At 45.4% G+C, this 17,812-nt stretch overlaps 1 protein-coding gene across 1 annotated transcript; it reads left to right on the top strand.

Moving 5' to 3' along the window:
- The first annotated feature begins 5,182 nt into the window (after positions 1-5,182).
- Positions 5,183-9,492, top strand: LOC126518486 (uncharacterized). The gene is made up of 3 exons (XM_050168276.3): positions 5,183-5,286; positions 6,439-6,603; positions 9,013-9,492. Exons 2-3 carry the CDS (start codon positions 6,439-6,441, stop codon positions 9,385-9,387), a joined length of 540 nt encoding a protein of 179 aa, XP_050024233.1. The 5' UTR covers positions 5,183-5,286; the 3' UTR covers positions 9,388-9,492.
- The last annotated feature ends 8,320 nt before the right edge of the window (positions 9,493-17,812 follow it).

Genomic DNA, 17,812 nt, shown 5'->3' with positions numbered 1-17,812 from the left:
AAGGGAACAATAGCACAAGTACCAGCATTATATGCCTGATAAGTGCTTTATTTTCTTTCCTCGTGTTTATTCTGCCAACAGTCATTAGCAAATAATGTGCATTAAACTGACTTGGGCCTGCAAAGTATGTCCATTAAATGTTTTTCTAGTGCACTTTCATCTGCCAGTAAGTTTACTGCTACCTATCATTCATGGGTGTGGGATGTTGGACGCTATAAGTGGCTATCTGACTGATCTTTATTTTGAATAGGCCACGGTTCCACTCATTAACTAAACAGTTTTCAGCTGCGCTGCCAGACTATAGAAAGGGGCACCTTGCCTCTTGTCATTCTTTAGCATGTTCATGGCCACAGTGCGTTGTCCCTGAGAAGTCAGCTGCTATCACAATATAAAACGTGCCTATTGGCTGCTATGAGTTTATCCTGAACACAAATTTTCAGTTATGTAAGCATTAGTTATGTGACCGAAGCCAGCCAATGAGCACGAACTGCTGGCAAAATTTTCAAGTGACTCTGCAAGCAGAGTGTCTGCTCCCTATATTATGTTAGCCACACTGCTTTGTCGGTTTGCTGAATTCTTCTTTTTTGACAGAAATTTACTACCTAGCCAGACAAGATATTGCCAAACCATCAATTTTAGGCCCGTACACATGGTCACTTCTTTATTTTATGATATTCTGGACATGACACCCATGGCTTAACTTATGCACGGAGTTGAGTTGCTGCATGTGAGAAAAAAAATCACTGCGTAGCTAATAGGAATTACACTCGTACGAAAAAATTATTTATATTTATGGCTTGTAGCATAAGTGGTGCTGTTCATTTGATGCACACAGTAACACGTGAACACAAATGTATGTGTACCTTGCATTTATGTGCATGTGTGTGTTAATAAAACAGCACAACTTCTAATATCAAGGCACGTTGCACCAACTCTACCCATTAAAGGTGTTCTATGTGGTATTCAGCTGATCTTATTGAAATTTTATCACAAGGTGCAGTTACAACATTTCATACCTGTATGTAAACCAATTTAAGAACTGTATTCACTGCATGTGAGAATGCATATTTTAGGCCAATGCAGTACCTGGGGTAGCAGCTTTTTAGTTAGCTTTTGCCACAGCTCATTAGAGGGATCTTGTTGATTATGCCATCCAAACAACTCATATAAAGGTTTGTGTTTAGTATACCAGCAGTGAAATACTCAATGCAGCTGCAATTCTTTGTATACTAGTGAGATTAATTCCACTGCTCATTGTTCTGTAACGTGTTGTTCTTCAGTCGCACATGGTGACAGTATTTGGCGTCATGAGTTCTAGGCTAATTTTCACACGGGCCTTTCGATGAAGTGAAATCTGCCTCTTCAACAGTCAGTTTAGTGGAAAGCCACCACTGAACCAATAGCTCAAAGACCAATTCCTGCATGCTTTTCGCCAATTGGGTAGTGTGCGGAAACTATGTGTGATACATCACTTCAGCTACACCAATAATCGCACAGCTAAACCTGCCACATATAGTTAAGTCAGTGATATAGGCAGAGGAAGATGATTCACGTATGTAACAGTTACTCATCCCTTGAAATGTGAATGACCCAAACCTTCGCGTGCATATCAGTCACAACCATCCAGCAGCACAAGTGGGAAAACTTGTGCTATCACAAACGAAAACAAGTAGAATAGTACCACTGTCTCAGCTGGTTTGTCGTGATTACCTTGCCTGCAAGTTTCTTGTTTATATTGGATAGGCTTCCTACTTCCTACAAATAGTGTGTATACATATTTGACCTGCACCACAAAGAGCTGATGTGACAAAAAAATGTGTACACCTTAGTGTTACGTTGTTTTTCATGGTGTCTCAGTTTACTTAATACAGTTTTGAATTTACAGATTGCTTCACGTGTTTATAGCTAAATACCACAGAAAACTACTGGCATTGTGACTTTGAGGTCACAACACGAGGATTTGTGTGGTATCCTTCCTGTTCATCGGTGTGTCCTTGCACTATAAATGTAAAACGTCACACCTGCAAACCTGAGCATCCACCCTTACATTTTAAAGACTTTTTTGAATGCTCGGCAGTTATGCTTACAAGCACATTGTGACAGCAAATCTACACCACCTTAATTTAAGTGCGATGTATAGGGTTGTTTGTGCATAGCCAAGCTGTTCTAGCGTGCCTGCAGGGATACAGCATTGTCCAGTGGCACCGTATAGTTCAGGTGTAACAGTGAACTAGTAAACAAAGCGGCTGATAATACTAAGCTGACCCATATGTAGGAGCATTATAGTATCTAACCCACACGCAAAGTTGCTTTCAGTGTACTGAATAACCACAGCTTTGATTTACCAAGTTATATTACTGCACACACACAGCGCTGAAACAAAGTCTGTACAATGGTGAGAAATGCGCCAAGGAATGAAAGATTACTTGTGATGCGTGGATTTGAATAGTAGATGTGAATGCATACCCAATTCCCCAGTGTGCATGTTTTCTTTTGGAACAATTTTACATTTGGCACAGAGGCTGAGCCACTACGGCCTCTTGACTGCAAATTTCTGTGCTCTCACAGTGCTAATGGGAGTATCGTTCATTTGGCTACCCGAATAGTGCATAGGTAATAGAGCACTACAATCTTTCAGTTTTACGCAGAACACCTTGTGGCATTATTCACAAAACTGAACCTAAGGAACTATGCGCTGGTTTGTTATGGAAATAAAAAAATGGCAATGAATGTTTCCTCGCTTTTTGTGTGGCCCTGTCTTTTGCCCTACGTGCCTTGATTTCATTGTCATGTGCATGTTAAAACAGCAACTAAGTAAGAAAGACAAACACAAAACTACTAACTACATCAACCTTTTCACACCACAAGAGGTCACTGAACTCACTGCTTAGCTACACTTGATAATATTGGTTTACTTTCAAATAAATACAGGCACTGGCCAGCTGTGCATTTTTCATTTTCCTAAAATATGGCTGTGCATGAGCTAGCAAGGTTGTTACTACATAAATACATAAAGAACATGCAGCCCATGCCCAACTAACTCATATAACCTGAGTATAGCTTATTTTTTATATGTAGAGCAATCAAAATAGAACACGCATCTATGATGCCGGCAGTATCAAACAGTCTCAAGTCGAACATCCTTGTTTGGTGCCATGGGTGAGAGAGGGAGCATGCCTGTCAAGGTACTGCTTAATTTTGTGCGCTTTGGTAATGTTTGTACATTGCTAAAATGTTAAATTAGGTATATTAAGTAGTAAGGTGGCAACATATTGGCCACCCAGGCTGGCAAGAAAGAATGCAATTGTTCGATTTCACTCAAAATAAGTTTTCTTATCAGCAATGTAAATTATATGCTTTCAAATAAATACTCCCCTTGGAAACATCTCATGAGTATACATATATCTGCATAAGGTCACCGCTATACATACATATTGCTTTAAGCCAGTCATAATGAATTGTACATTCACTGCTTAACCTTCAATTCCTTGCTGCATGAAATTAACCACTTATGCACAACTTTTTTTGCACACAGTGAGAACTTCAGTCATCGCTGAGCACACCATTTAAGGAAAAGGCATTCCATGCATCCAACTGCTTTAAGCACTCTCTTAAAATTGGCAGAGTGAAAAAAAAAAGCACGAGCTAGCGTATCAGCAAGCTGTACTCGGAGCCTCACACGCGTGCTCAGTGGTAAAAAGGTGCGTCTTGGCGACCTACGCAACTGCATTCCGCGACAGATGTGCGTGTGTTCCGTATTCTTGCAAGCCGTCACTAGCACTACAGAAACCGCGCCACCGCACTTCCGGCGACACTATCAGTTTCGCGTGACGCAGAACGCATCACGTTGGATAATTAGAGAGGTTTTGTTCAACCAGCCAAGGCAGCGCGCACTGAAAGTAATCATCCGAGAATACGTCGCGTGCTGCGACGTGATGCGATTGCAATACATCTGTAAAAGGTGGCGCAGATAAGACGACTGTGCAATGTTTCGAAGAAGGATGACGGTGCCAATGCAACACATACGGCTCAGAACAGAATGTGGCAGCGTAGAGTCGCATTTTCACCGGAACGCGGAAACTTGAAATCACATCTGCAAAAATATGCCAGTGTCGTCTGCTGTCAAAGGTCGTTGCCCACCTTGAACACCTTTGCTCCGCCGAACGGTTGCCAGCTGTCAACAGGCCGCGTCGCCCAATAGGAGTGCGCGTGCGTTCCGCTCGTGCGGATTGAGCGTGCATCGAATTTTGCGACACCTTCCGCTTCTTGGGCTTCCGCACGCGGGCGGACGAGGGCGGAACGGACGGGCGGAGTGACCATGTACGGGCCCTTTTTCGCAATGCGACGGGAACACAGGGAACTTTTTGTTGACGAGTAGCTCGATGGCTCGCCGCACGAGGTCGCCACCACCTCACCGTGTCCGCGGCGCCAAGGCACAGGGGGGGGGGGGGGGGGGGGTGGACACTCCGTATGGCTCCCATTGGCCGTTTTCGAGCAGACGCTCTTTCGACGCTAGCGCCAAGGTCCCCTTCAGTTACGGCTCTAGCCAATGGGCGACGCAGAAGCAAAATGGCGGCGCACATGATTGTTTACGTTGTCATGGCAACAGCAACAGCAGCCGCACGGCACCTCCTCTCCCAAACGGTTTTCATTCCTTTTGTTTTTATTAAGGCCCAACCACACGTAGTCCGGGATACGCGTCTCGCTACGCGTACACGTAAGCGTACGCGTCTGCGTGCGCGTACGCGGGTGGTGAAGGGAAGGGCATCCAGCTAACACGATACGCGCACACGTGCGCGCTTCGCTGCGCGTAGCACAGGGCTGACAGACCAGCGGCCCAGCGATGGCGGAAACGGTCGTCTTTGGCTTTGAGAAAAGTTTATCTTTAATTTCATTATGGCTAGCCATATTTATTTAATTTATCAATGTTAGAGCTAGTACATTGTTTTTAAGTTGAGAAATACACGCTGTTCGTATCTATACATCCTTATGGCAAGAAAAGCTACATCAATTATCAACATCACGCGCGATAGCGTCTGCTTGCTCACAACTGCAGCTGACACCTGCGCGCGACCACGCACGACGTTGCCGCCGAGCTCTTGCTTAGCCGCTTGCTTCGCCGGCATCGGCGTTCTCTCCCCGCAATGTACCACATGAGAAAGAAGCTTTTGCTGCTGCTGCTCTTGCAAAGGCGGCGGGAGCGCAGAAAGCGTCTGCGGCCTCTGCGGCGACGTTGGTGGGTCCGGCCAGTCTTTCAACTGCGTAAAGAAGAAGGACTTTACGGCTGTGAGTAACTTCTTTCCTTTCGATGATCTACAGTCGTAGAACTAGGAGCCAGTGTTTGGACATGGGGACTTATCTTCGTTAGGACAGCAATTACTTATCAGTGTTTTAAGTGCGCGCATAAGTGAAAGGGTTAAAGTAGTAATGCGGGGATCGTACTCCCAGCGCGCGAACGCCCAATTCACAGAACAGCATCGCGTCGTCGGTGCAAGGTTCGTCCAGGTTGACAGCACCGATCGAAGCGATAACGTGACGTACGCGAACAGGGGGAACGACAAGAGCAGGGTGTAGTTCGGAAAGCGCGAAAGCATAGGCGAAGATCGGGCTGATTAGCCGCCGGAAGCATACAGATAGTATATTGGATACGTGGTGACGACACCTCACGACGTTTCAACCGCCGTCAGTCTAACCCGTGTATGCCGTACGACATACGGTCATTAACTGTTCAGCTTCAGAGGGGAAGAAGCGCTTGATTCTATTTAACAGACAATCTGTAATACTAATTTGGAGCTCCCTTCATGATTAACAGTAGACCATACTGTTTACACAGAGCTTGTGTAGCACCCTCTTTTCTTGCACAAAATTTGTAAGGATTAAGTTTTGTAATACATTTTCTGCTATTCGATATTTTATTTGATATCCAGATTAGTTTTTTTTTTCATTTGATTCGATTCTAAACCTACTTTTACGGTATTAGCACACCCGTACAAAAAGCTAAGGACTGCTAGTTATATTTGTGCCATTAGTATAGCACATAGATTCAAGAACACCCTTTTACACGTGTTGGTTGTCTCATATGAAGCTTGTGGACAAGATACGATTTCCTATATTTTCTGTCTCTCAGAAGTGTGACTGTAGAATATGAACTGTAATGTAATTAAATTGTGACCTGGGGGGCAGGTTAAAATTCTGTGCGACTAATTTCGGAAGTTTCTTGGCAGTGGCCGCACAATTTTAATATACCGTTGACTGGCTCTCCTGTTTTGCCGAACCACTGTTTGTATTCAAGCACATAAACAAAGCAGGGGGTAAAATTAATGATGGCTAGTGACTATACGTGTGTGTCAGTGAAAAGTGTACAGCTCCTGATACCTGCGTGTGTATGTGGGCAGGGCATGGTCTTGCTGCCAGGCAATAATGCACCATTTTTTACAGATGCAACGGATACGTCAGGATGACCACGAATTTTTCAACAAGTTCTTTCGCAAGGCGCCGCAGCTCTTGGACAAGCTATTGAGCTTTTTAGCAGAGGACCTCACACGGCAGCACCACATTCGAGAAACCCCTGGAGCCTGGAGAACGACTTGCTGTAGCATTGAGGTTGGTAAAGGACAGTTGCCCCTAGAGTAATAATGTGCGATTGGTGGAATACAGAACACCGTTTCTTTGTCATTTAATGTATCATTTATTTTATTTTATTGACATATTACTGCCCGCCGCCTTTTGGAAGCCAAATCAGGAAGGAGTCACAAAACATTGAAGCAAAACAAAAGAAAGAAGGAAACGACTGACAATGAGCGTGCATAAAAAATACTAATACATAATAATAACAATATATTAATAATCACAGAATACAGAATTATACACAACTAACTATTTATTAACTCATAAACAAATAAAAAAATGGGACACGAAATGCTGATACAAAACAAGAAATAGTAATGATGGTACTGACAATGCGCGTGAAAAGAAATACAAGAAAAAAATGATCGCATGATCACAGAGACTGAAAGTTTCCACTTACTGCATCACCAGTGTAACAGTTACGGCTAACTCTAAAAAAAACTGCCATCGATTGGCATCGCACAAAAGCTACCTCAGTGCTTTTGACCTTGCGCAACCTGTAAAACATGCACTGAGGTATGCTTGCACATGTAGTATTAAACAAAGGTGGTAGCTAACCTACACAAATGAATTTTGATCGTATGTCACCCGAAAAGGGCCCCCACAGCCATGTAGATCATTGTCAAGAAAAATCATGTCATCATAATTAGTATTCAAACAATTGAGACATGCGTACATATTTTTTTTCAACTTGCATTCAAGCTACTTGGCATCCCGGTAAGACATAAAAGACGTTGCCTTGACTTACTGTGTGGAGATTGAGGCGGCTAGACTCTGCAGTGGTGTGCAAGTCATATAGTGGCGATCGTGCCTGCAAAGTATTAAACAACTGCAGAACAGCAGGACAGCCGCAGAAATTTCTTACATTTTTTTTTCAGCTTAAGAAATTTTTTAAAGCTCACATGCTGTTCACGGCTCCCGTCAGGTAGCCCTGCTTCCTGCCAGAGAAGCAGGGTCATACGTATAAATGTCTCATTTACACACTGCCTTCAATGTCACTGATTACGTACAAAGACTTTGGCCAAACATCCAATGCAGAACATGTAAAACCAACTTTGGAACTGAGCCACGGAACACAAAGAAAAAAAAATGCAAGGAATGTGGCTTGTGGATGATAGTTGTGGGAGAGGTAGAGGTTGTCTATGTTGGCAGTGAACCTCGCCTCCTGGCTATGTGGTGGCAAGACTTTCCCTTTCCGCTACCTCTTCTAATAATAATAAAACAATTTGAAAAATGCTTGCGCTGCTAGAACGCCCCGACAGGCTTTACAACTTGCAGCATATAACCGAAATTTTCAATGGGGTCTGGTTGATAGTTCATTACATTTCTTTTTATTTACAGGCATGTACAGGCATCTCTAGATGCACAGGTGGTGAACTCAAAAGGTTCATTGCTGCAAAACAGGCTGAATGAGTAAACACAGATGAAAGCGATAAACATCTGTCTTGCAACAACAAACCTTTAGTTGCAAGTCAGTGCTTCTTTATCGTAGGTGTGTTGCTAAAACATGTTCACACATCTCTACAGCAGCCATGGCCAGCCAACCAGGCCCACAGATATCAACTTTATGAAATTCTTCAATACCGCACAAAAATATGGATACAACACAATGTAAAATGAACAAAAAAGAAGAGCTGAGGGGCTTTGACATGACAACAACAAACAAGGAAACGTACATAAAGCATAAAGGAAAATAACTGTCATTTTATTTGTAATGTCAACATCACAAGGAGAAGGGAAATGAAAGTGGACAAAATATAACTTGCCACTGGTGGGAGCTAAAACCAAAACCAATTGAGCTGGAGGCTATTCCACCATCAATTTCATAGAATGTTTATGTGTACTAGATTAGGCTCTTGGGGTGTTCTTGCACGAGTAGCACTGGCTAACACTACCAGGGTGAGATCCAGTACATGCACATACAGGCCCAAGAAAGTTTGCAGAGGGATAGCCATTGCTGCAGCTCTACTGGTAAAGCAATGCAAGAATAATTCAAAGGTTGTGGGTTTGTCTCCCATTAGTGGGAAGCTACCTTTTCATATACTTTCATTTTCCTCCTTATTTTTCCATTTCGATATAAAGTAATTAAATTCATCAATGATTTCCTTTTGTTTCATTGTCTCTTGGCTTTATTATACAAGAAGTATATATTAAAAAACATTAATCTTTGAATTACTCTCCTACTTGCATCAATTTAATTTTCAAGTTGAGATGCATATCCTCACTGACCTCTCTATTGTGTTTGAGCAGAGAGATGGCAAAAGTTCGAGGTCGTCCTGTGGTTTGCATCTTTTGATTGCACTTGAAACATTGCCTAATTCCTCCAATATTAACTGACTCTAATCTTTCTTTTTTTCCTTTTCCTCCCCCTTGACTTTGCTTCAGAAGCAATGCTTCCTAACGTATCCAGCCTACGACTGCCTGCTGAAGCCAGCGATGCTTCTGACTGCGGACTGCTGTGGTGTGCCTCAGAATCCTCAGGAACCAGAACTTCTTGAAACATCGGTGATTCAAGAGATTCCAAAATGTCCTGAGACTCCACAGACTCATGCGACGCCGAAGACAGAGTCGATGCTGGCCCTTGTGACTCTTCACTTGACGGTGATGGCACTTCCAGTGTTGCCAGATCGGAAAACTGGCACATTTTTTGTTAAGATGTCTGCAGCACTTCCCTCCTCACTCGATGGGGGCACTGGTGGAAGGTTGGCGGACATCCTGCATGTGAGCGTAATAAGGTTTGCACATACTGTCAATGTGTAAATAATGTGCCAGTCTGGATGCAAAAATATATGAAGGCTCAAATCCGTCCACATTTGTTTTAGTGTGTGATTTTATTAGAGTACACTGAAGCTCTGAATCAGTTTTGTAGGGACAGCTTGCCTACACAACCAGAAAGAACAGTTTCTGCATGCGCGTAAGTGTAGCTTTTGTATCTTTTTCTGTTTTTGCTTATGATGCATTTAAGCAGTTCTTATGAGATCTGCATGCCTAAAGCCTAGTGATTACTTCTACTCAAAACAGTTTATGATATTTGGAATGTTTCAGTTTTGAAATAATTAGCAGGAAGCATTCCACTACATTTACTCAGTAAAACCACTTAATAGATTTCATGTTGAAAGACCTATGCTTGCACTTTCTAAACACAGAGTAGTGGTGCTGTTAGGTCTTGCTTTAGCATAAGGCTCTCTCCTGGGGTGCGATCGGAGATGGTTGTTCGGCGCGTTCGTTCGGTTACCGGCGCGCGCGATTGGCCTACTCCGCGCCGACGTCGCCAGCCGCGGGGCGCCGCCCCGTTTTTGGTGACGTCAAAATGACGACACGCTCCTGTCAATCATCCGCCCACCGAGCATTTCGTCCGAACGCGACGGGAGTTGAGAAGTTTGGAGCGATCATACGGCTTCGCATGGCGCGTCTGGTGGATTGGATTGGATCCAACAGGCGGCCTTTTCGGCTGCGGAATGGCACGTTTGAATCCAATCCATAGTTTAATTCTAGAAAATGGCGCTTCCGTTGGAAACATAGGTTGTTGCGCTGGCGTTTCTAGAGGAAGGAGGAGAGCGGGTGGCGGTGCGAAACGCGTTTGAAGAAATGGCAGAAAGTGAATTCCGGTGTCGTTTTTGTTTCTCGAAATAAATAATTCGTTGGTTGTACAGAGAAATCGACAACATCATCGCTGCCAGCGAGCCACTGGGATGTTGTCGCTGCCTCTTGAAAAGTGCGCCACTCTTCCCGTCGTTTTCTTTTTCTTTTTCCTTCTCGCTGTGCGCGACACCACCTAGGGACGACGCAAAGGACCTAATAGTTATAAATTGCTGTAGTCACACGTACTACTATTTGAAAACGTGTTTGGGCTTGAGAAGAAAAAATGCAGTTTTTTAGATAAAGATTTCATTCAAGTGAAGACGAGAAACATTTGGCTTTGTAGTATACTGTTTGCAAGCAGACGACAAACGACGGAGGTAAACTTCCGGGGAGGTCACCGCTTCCTGATTGGCTGCTCTCTCCGCCCCGCTGTTACAAATTTTGCATACTGCAACTTTGTGACGTTGCAGCAACTGAACAGAACGCGTATCGAACAAAATATCTCCGATCGCGCCCCTGTTCTAGTTTTTCTGCTTGAAACGTTCTTGGCTTGTAACTTTGTTTTCCTTTCACTTGTTTGTAAACTTCATCTCATTCTAAGCTGTTTTTCTTAACTGAATGTACTTCTAAACACAGTGTGAAGCTGTATACGTAGTAGTCAGTGCATTTGTTGTTTGTATTTAGGAAGTGACGTCTAATAATGTTTGCCTTCTTGCCATCTGCCTTGTAAAGGGTGTTTTGGCCCAGCAAAGCTGACCTTAGCGAGCAAACCCTTCCAGAAGGTTTCTTACAGCCAAGCTTTTTTTGCCTCTTCTCTGGACTTTCCTACCGCTGCTCCTACTGTCTTGCCAAATAGCTCACCTCATACTGATATTAATGTAGTCGTTGAACCATTGTCATCCCAGCTGACTACTGGCTACTGTGTTGCACGAGTGACCAGTACTGGACGTAATGCAAATACGAATTAAAATAATGTAACTAGATCGTGGTTTTGGCATGTAAAATTTCAATAATCATTTTTTGCGCAGTGCGAATATGTTAAACTGGATCATCGAGTCCTCCTAGGAAATTTTGCTAAGCAAGAACAGCGTTCTCCACAAACATCGTGAAAGCTTCGCTTAAACCAGTAACCACAGCATCTGGGATCTGCAGAGTAACCGCAGGCTGATAATTAGGTAAGGACACTGCTGAGCAGACACAAAAAGAATTATCAATTACACAGCTGACAATGTCAGTACTATGACGCATTTATTCCTACAGCATGATGACACTGAATGAATCCCTAAGCAAGCTAGGTAATATTTGAGGGTCTGTGATGAAGCACCGATTTGCACACTGCTGGCAAGCAACAAAATGCAAAATTAAAACTGTGCATTGAAGTGCCCAAGGTACACGTGAATATAGCAACATTCAATACTCAGTTAAATACTGGCCATTGACTTGCACGCTGCCGTCTAGCATCAGTGCACAGAATAAAAAAAAACGACTTGCATGTTTTGTGTTTTGTTTTTGTGTGTGCATCATGCAAGCCCTTTTCTTTTTATTCATCCTGCCAATTTGTATGTGATATTCTCTGTACTTCTGTCTTATGCTTTATGGTTAGGGTTTTAAGTGCTAGTTTACTTGTTATTTTGTACCTGTATTTCTGCTTTCTCTGCTCCCCACTGCAAAGCCAAACTGGCTTTGTGGGTACCTAAATAAATAAATATACAAAGCTATTCTTGTACTGCTTGTATGTCCCCTTACGGATCACATTTAACGAAATATGCGATAATCGGAGCGGCGATGCAGCACAAATATTTTATCGCCAATTAGACAAAGCTGAATATAATGCATACTGTGCGTCGACTTGCTTGTGTAAGCACAATTTTGAGTCGATTCCCATAAGTGCGGTGCATTGCCAGCTATAATACAAACATACGGCATCGCCGGTCAACGTGGTAAAGGGAAAGCACTAAAATCCCGTGTTTCATTTTTAACACGCCGGCTAAGATAGAAACTTCAAGATAACTTATGGTCTACACTCCATTGTGTAGCGCAGAAACATCTGGTCGAAAAACGGCCAGATGACGTCGTCGTGAACGTCGACTGGCACGGCGCGGCTCTTTTCTTTCTGAAACGTCTTCCCAGGCGCCGAAATTTATTCCCCAGGGACTTCCATCACTTCTGCAGCGCTGTGATAACGTCATATGCACCGATGAAAGGCGTTTTCGACATCTGCGAGTCGGCTGATGAGAGAGGCAGCTTCTACCAGTGCCACACAGCTAGGCTTTCGATGGCGATCGAGCGCGATCAAATTTCTCGATCACGATCGGTTCTACGCAGATTGCGCGGTACAGGCAATCGTGATCACAAAATCCGACCACGATCGGGCTCGATCGCGATCGAAACTGCTCCGCTATGACGCCCGTACAAAATTCCGAGCACTCACCTGTTCGGAAGCGTTGGGCATGACGATCCACGACCACCTCGTCAAGTGCTTGTTCTAGTGGCGCTTGTGTTTCGCCTGCTACCAAAGCGCAGGTCGAGCCTCAACGCAGGCGATCAGCGCTTCGTTGTTGATCGCCTCCATAGCCTCTGTGCTCTATCGAGACGAAACCAGCAGCGACTCCCGGCGTCTCCGCACGATTCTGAAACTTCAACAACCTTTCCGAACCGCCGGAAGTGTACATGCGGCCCACGTGACGTCGGTGCACAAGCTGCCACTTCCGTCGCGTACGTTCAAAATGACGCCCAAGATCAAGACCTCCTTGAGGCGCGCGTTTCCTGCGCGTCTGCCCTCTCTAGACGCGTAGGACAGGCGCGTACGGCCTCGCAGACGCGTGACGCGTAGCCAGGCGCGCACGATTCACCGCGTGTGGTTGGGCCTTTTAAGCGGCGCGCTTTTTTTTTTTTATACAGCGCGATTGTTACGGCGCGCCAGCTCGCAAGCAATGCGCGCGCTACGCAGCGCATTGGCATTGCTTGCGAGCTGGCGTGTGGTGCGCCGTGGGCTATGCGTTGGCATGCACGCAGTCTTGCCCATACTTATATTATACCAGTGTGTGCCGGGGCATAAAAAAAATTACACTTCCGACACAACAGATGTTTAGTCTCGATTAACTGACTTCGTTTCCGAAAACAAATTTTTCTTACAATGTGGTGTGATACACGCTCAAAAAATCAGCAAAAGTGAAAGGTGCATGACATATACAAGAGTACTAAAGACAAAAGTTCACAGATGGTGAAATAACATAAGAAATCGCTAGAAAACGCGAAGGCCGTTTCATGTACACACATAAAAAAAAAAGATTTTTATATAACGTCCTCAAGACCGAAATGTAGACGAGCTCTTAATATATGCACTAAGATATTGCACAAAATTGGACGACGTGTATGACATAGTCATGACAACTATAAAAAGGGAAAACTCACTGGTAGTGGCAAAAACAATGACACGCAAAATACCTGAAAGATAGAATAAAATGCTAGCATTGTTTGATTGAGAGCCCCCATACCAAAAGAAAGCTTACTTATAAATCTGCACGAAAGTATATGAAATGCGTGACATGTTCATTACTGCTGAACAAATTGAAAAAAACATGGAAGAAAAAAATAACATTGTACTAAAAACTGAAACACACATTATCACATTATTCACTTGGCCACAGCTTGAGTAACGGTGGCAAGGGGAACAGAAGGTAGTCGGCTTTTGCAGCAGCACATAGAAAACATTCGCAGAAAGAAAGGCTTATTCCTCTATCAAAGACTAGGTAAAATAAGCCAACAAAACAACTTTTCCTTCGACCCGAATGCAATTCTTAGCAATAAAATTACGTCACTTAAGGCACAAAGTCGTACCTACTGGGCTCTCCTTTGTATAATAAACACGAGCTGCGAAAATCTGCATGTAGGACACTTGCAATGCTCATGCTTTCCAGAAGAAAAAAAAAGCGTATCATGCCTACACATGAACGTTGTTCGCGCGGTTTTCCCATCGGGGGTTACTGAGATAGTACACAAACACTAACAGTAATTTTTCAGCTCTAAGTAGGTTTGTAGAACATGACACACAGAAAAAGCAGTGAGGGCGGTATGGAAAGCTGGGCAAGTTACTCAAGTTGCAGAATGAGACTCGGCACAGAAAAACACAAGTCACAGACCAGGTGACAATGAGGAGGAACATCTATTTGTCAGCTTTCTCTACCGGGAAGAGGCAAGTGTAGCAGAATCAAGGCGCAACGACGTCCGGAGCCTCATGGAGCACACAAATGGACAGGGCTGTGTTCGTGTACAGGCTCGTCCACTCTTAGGGTGAACACGGCTCACCGTGGCCGCGCTCCGCAGGGCGCCAGTGCGTCCGGCGCGGCGGCGCATGGAAGCGAAGCGGCGCAGGCGCACACGGACCCAGGGGTGGCGCTTCGCGTCGTCTGCTACAGCGCTGGAGCGCGCCGCTCTGGCTTTGCTGTAAAGTACACTTCGCTAGACCCAGGTGACTGAGCTACCGAGGCGGCGTTGCGGGAAGGCGCACTTCACTAACTGGAGCATTTTCCATCTGGTTCAGTCTACAGCTTGTGAACAGCCTACTTAATCAATATACATAAACAGAAACAAGCTTCTCACCACATAAATCAATGAGCATGTTTTTAATAAGTGATGAGGGTAAAAATACAGTCATTCTTTCGCGCTCTTTATTAGGATGGGGCCATTTTATTTTACTCTCACAGCACTTGGTGTAGTGCATACCGAGAAACCTATTAGGCGCGCTCGTCTTCGTTGGAGTCATCAAGTGATGAGCCCAGCACGCCGTTTCGCGCATGTCTTGATGTTAGAATAAATTTGCTTAATTGACCTAAGAAAGCGACCGAAACCCGCTATAAATTCCGCAGAAAGTTACAGAGCGATTGTTCAATCATGCATCATCATGTTTGCCATCGGACAATAATATTACTTCGACAGCAACCAAGAAGAGACATCCGCTACTTCGCGACTCTCTTATTGACGCGTTAAGGTCTCTGGTAGGGGTGCATGAAGCGCTTACGCGATGTAGGAAAGCGCTCTCCCCGGCATAGCAACTAATTTGGCGGCAATTTTACTCCCCCTTTCCATCTTACTGCATCCTATAAAAAAACTAAATTCATTTTTGTTGTCACAGTTTGGGTAAAATCACCAAAGCGGTGCCAGTCCTTTGACGGCTACATGATGCGAGAAGTAACATTCTCATTTAGAGGAATCGTCGGTCGATTATTTGATTACATTGATTAGGTGAAGTAAAACATGTGGCGCGGTCGTTTTTTTGGTTTGTTTTTCTCCTTGGAGTCAATGCACGCCGCATGCGAACGCTTTTTCTGTACGTTATGAATAGGTAATTGGAGTGGAAAATCTATAATCTACATGTCTGTTTTCTAGCTTAAATTACGCCTTGCCGGGTAATTAGGTCGTTATTCGCTTCTATTTTATTTCAGTACTTCCTCGGAATAGGTCACATGCATACTAGCATATAATAATTTGTTAATTGTGCGGTATACGTCCCGAAGCGACACATGGCCTCTGCGTTGCTCAAATATAGGTGAGCATCGGATAAATTTGGAGAAAAGGAAGAATTGATTTCTATTTTTTTTTTAGAGGTTAGGGGTGGGAGGCGAGGCTGAGTGGGTAAAACCCAAATATGAATACGGCACAGGAACCCTTGCCGCGAACAAGCGATGCTGTTGCCGTCGTGGGGAAGTGGCCGGTCCGTGTGTTGGACGAACGCGGCCACGGTAATTAAACCGGCGGTCGTGAGGCCGGCCCGGTGTCGTCTGCGGACAGCATGCCGGTGGTCGGCCAATGGGCTCGACATTTGTAAAAGCCAAGCCCGGCCCAAGCCAGATTGCTGTGGTCGGGCCAGTCTACTTTTTAACTGACCATGGGCGTTAGCCGGATCTATCGCCGAGCCCCCCCCCCCCCCTTTTTTTTTTGTTTGCTTAGGTCATGCTACCCCATCTTAGCTTAATATGGTGATGCGGTGTAGCCAACGGCTGCTCAAGTGAGTGACTGGCCGCTCATGAGTTAAACATTCTGGGATGACTCGTCAAATCGAAAGACACCAGAGGTGTTTCCATTAGACGCATTTCTGTCGACTTGCATGATGAATTGCATTTTGTTCGGTTGCTGGTTGCCATGGTACTTCGGCGATAAAAACGCTGTAACAGTGCAGGATAATTTTATTTCCCCGGTGCACTTTCGGAAACTAGCCATGTCGCGGGTACCGGAAAAAAAAAAGAAAGACGATGCATTGTAGATCTGTGCCTACAAAACTATTCTCAACGCGTTATATCGGAGATCACAAGGCCACTGAAAACTGTGAAAAATGCTCCTCGTAAAGAGCGATCACTGAAGCTGAATACATGACCATAGTTGCGGCGGCTGCTGCAAGCCCTACCTCAACCGTTCGGGAAATTAATAACAGCCTCAGGCTGGGTGACGTCTCTGACACGACTATCAAGCGTCGCCTCTACGCCCCAGCCTAATAAATCGCGCAAGAAAATGACCGTATTTTTACCCTCATCACTTATAAAAACATGCAAAGTGATTTATGTGGTGAAAAGCTTGTTTCTGCTAATCTATATTGATTAAGCAGGCTGTTCACAAGCTGTAGACCGAACCAGCTGGAAAATGCTCAAGTTAGTGAAGGGCGCGTTCCCGCAACGCCGCCTCGGTAGCTCAGTCACCTGGGTCTAGCGAAGTGTACTTTACAGCAAAGCCAGAGCGGCGCGCTCCAGCGCTGTAGCAGACGACGCGAAGCGCCTCCCCTAGGTCCGTGTGCGCCTGCGTCGCTTCGCTTCGATGCGCCGCCGCGCCGGACGCACTGGCGCCCCGCGGAGCGCGGCCACGGTGAGCCGTGTTCACCCTAAGAGTGGACGAGCCTGTACATGCGCGATGTCCTTGGGTCTGAGCGCTCACCTGATGTCTTTAGGCAGCCGGAACAACCCTGCAGGGCTTGTTTTTGAGGTATTTGTGCACCACTGCACGATGCACGAGCGGTACGAGTCGTGAAACGGGTGAAACATCGCGGAGCACAAGCACACAGCTACCGAGGACCACGAAACTGACGAAACTAGCCACGCCGGTCAACGCACAGCAGCGCGCGCTTCGCGATAACAGCAGATAATGAAACATGAAACGTCATGCAGCGGGCTGAGCTGGCTCCGGGCCGGCGGGGCAGCACGGCTAGCGCGCGGAGACAGTCGAAGGTGAGGGAGTTGCGAGGGCAGTAACGAGGGAGAGCGATTGGAGAGGAGGTGGGGAGGGGAAGGGCTCGGCCACCTGGATCGGCATGCGTGCGCGCGACGATCTACGAGGCCATGCAAGGGAAACTGATTTTTTCGTTCGCCCATTACAGAGATGGCGCCAATTTACTGTGCCACCGAAACCGGGGAGTGCCCCCCCCCCCCCCCTGGCCAAGGGACGAGCGGTGGTTCTGTCATCTTCAGTAGCTCAGGCCCCGTACAGGGACATGCGTTCGAGTTGCGAGGCTCTCTGCGCCTCCACAATTTCCTCAATCATGTTGTATACCCCCCCCCCCCCCCCCCCGGCTGTAGCAGACGAGCGGTGTTGAGACTCCGGTAGGCCAAGAGCAAAC

The sequence above is a fragment of the Dermacentor andersoni genome, chromosome 1 (assembly GCF_023375885.2).
Source record: "Dermacentor andersoni chromosome 1, qqDerAnde1_hic_scaffold, whole genome shotgun sequence".
Taxonomy (NCBI): domain Eukaryota; kingdom Metazoa; phylum Arthropoda; class Arachnida; order Ixodida; family Ixodidae; genus Dermacentor; species Dermacentor andersoni.
Note: the sequence above shows the minus strand (reverse complement) of the source record. Positions and strands in the feature narration are given on the sequence as shown.

Excerpts from the sequence above, each read along its gene's own strand:
- LOC126518486 (XM_050168276.3), top strand. The coding sequence starts at position 6,439 with ATGCAACGGATACGTCAGGATGACCACGAATTTTTCAACAAGTTCTTT. Across the intron at positions 6,604-9,012 it reads CGACTTGCTGTAGCATTGAG|AAGCAATGCTTCCTAACGTA; the intron begins GTTGGTAAAGGA and ends ACTTTGCTTCAG.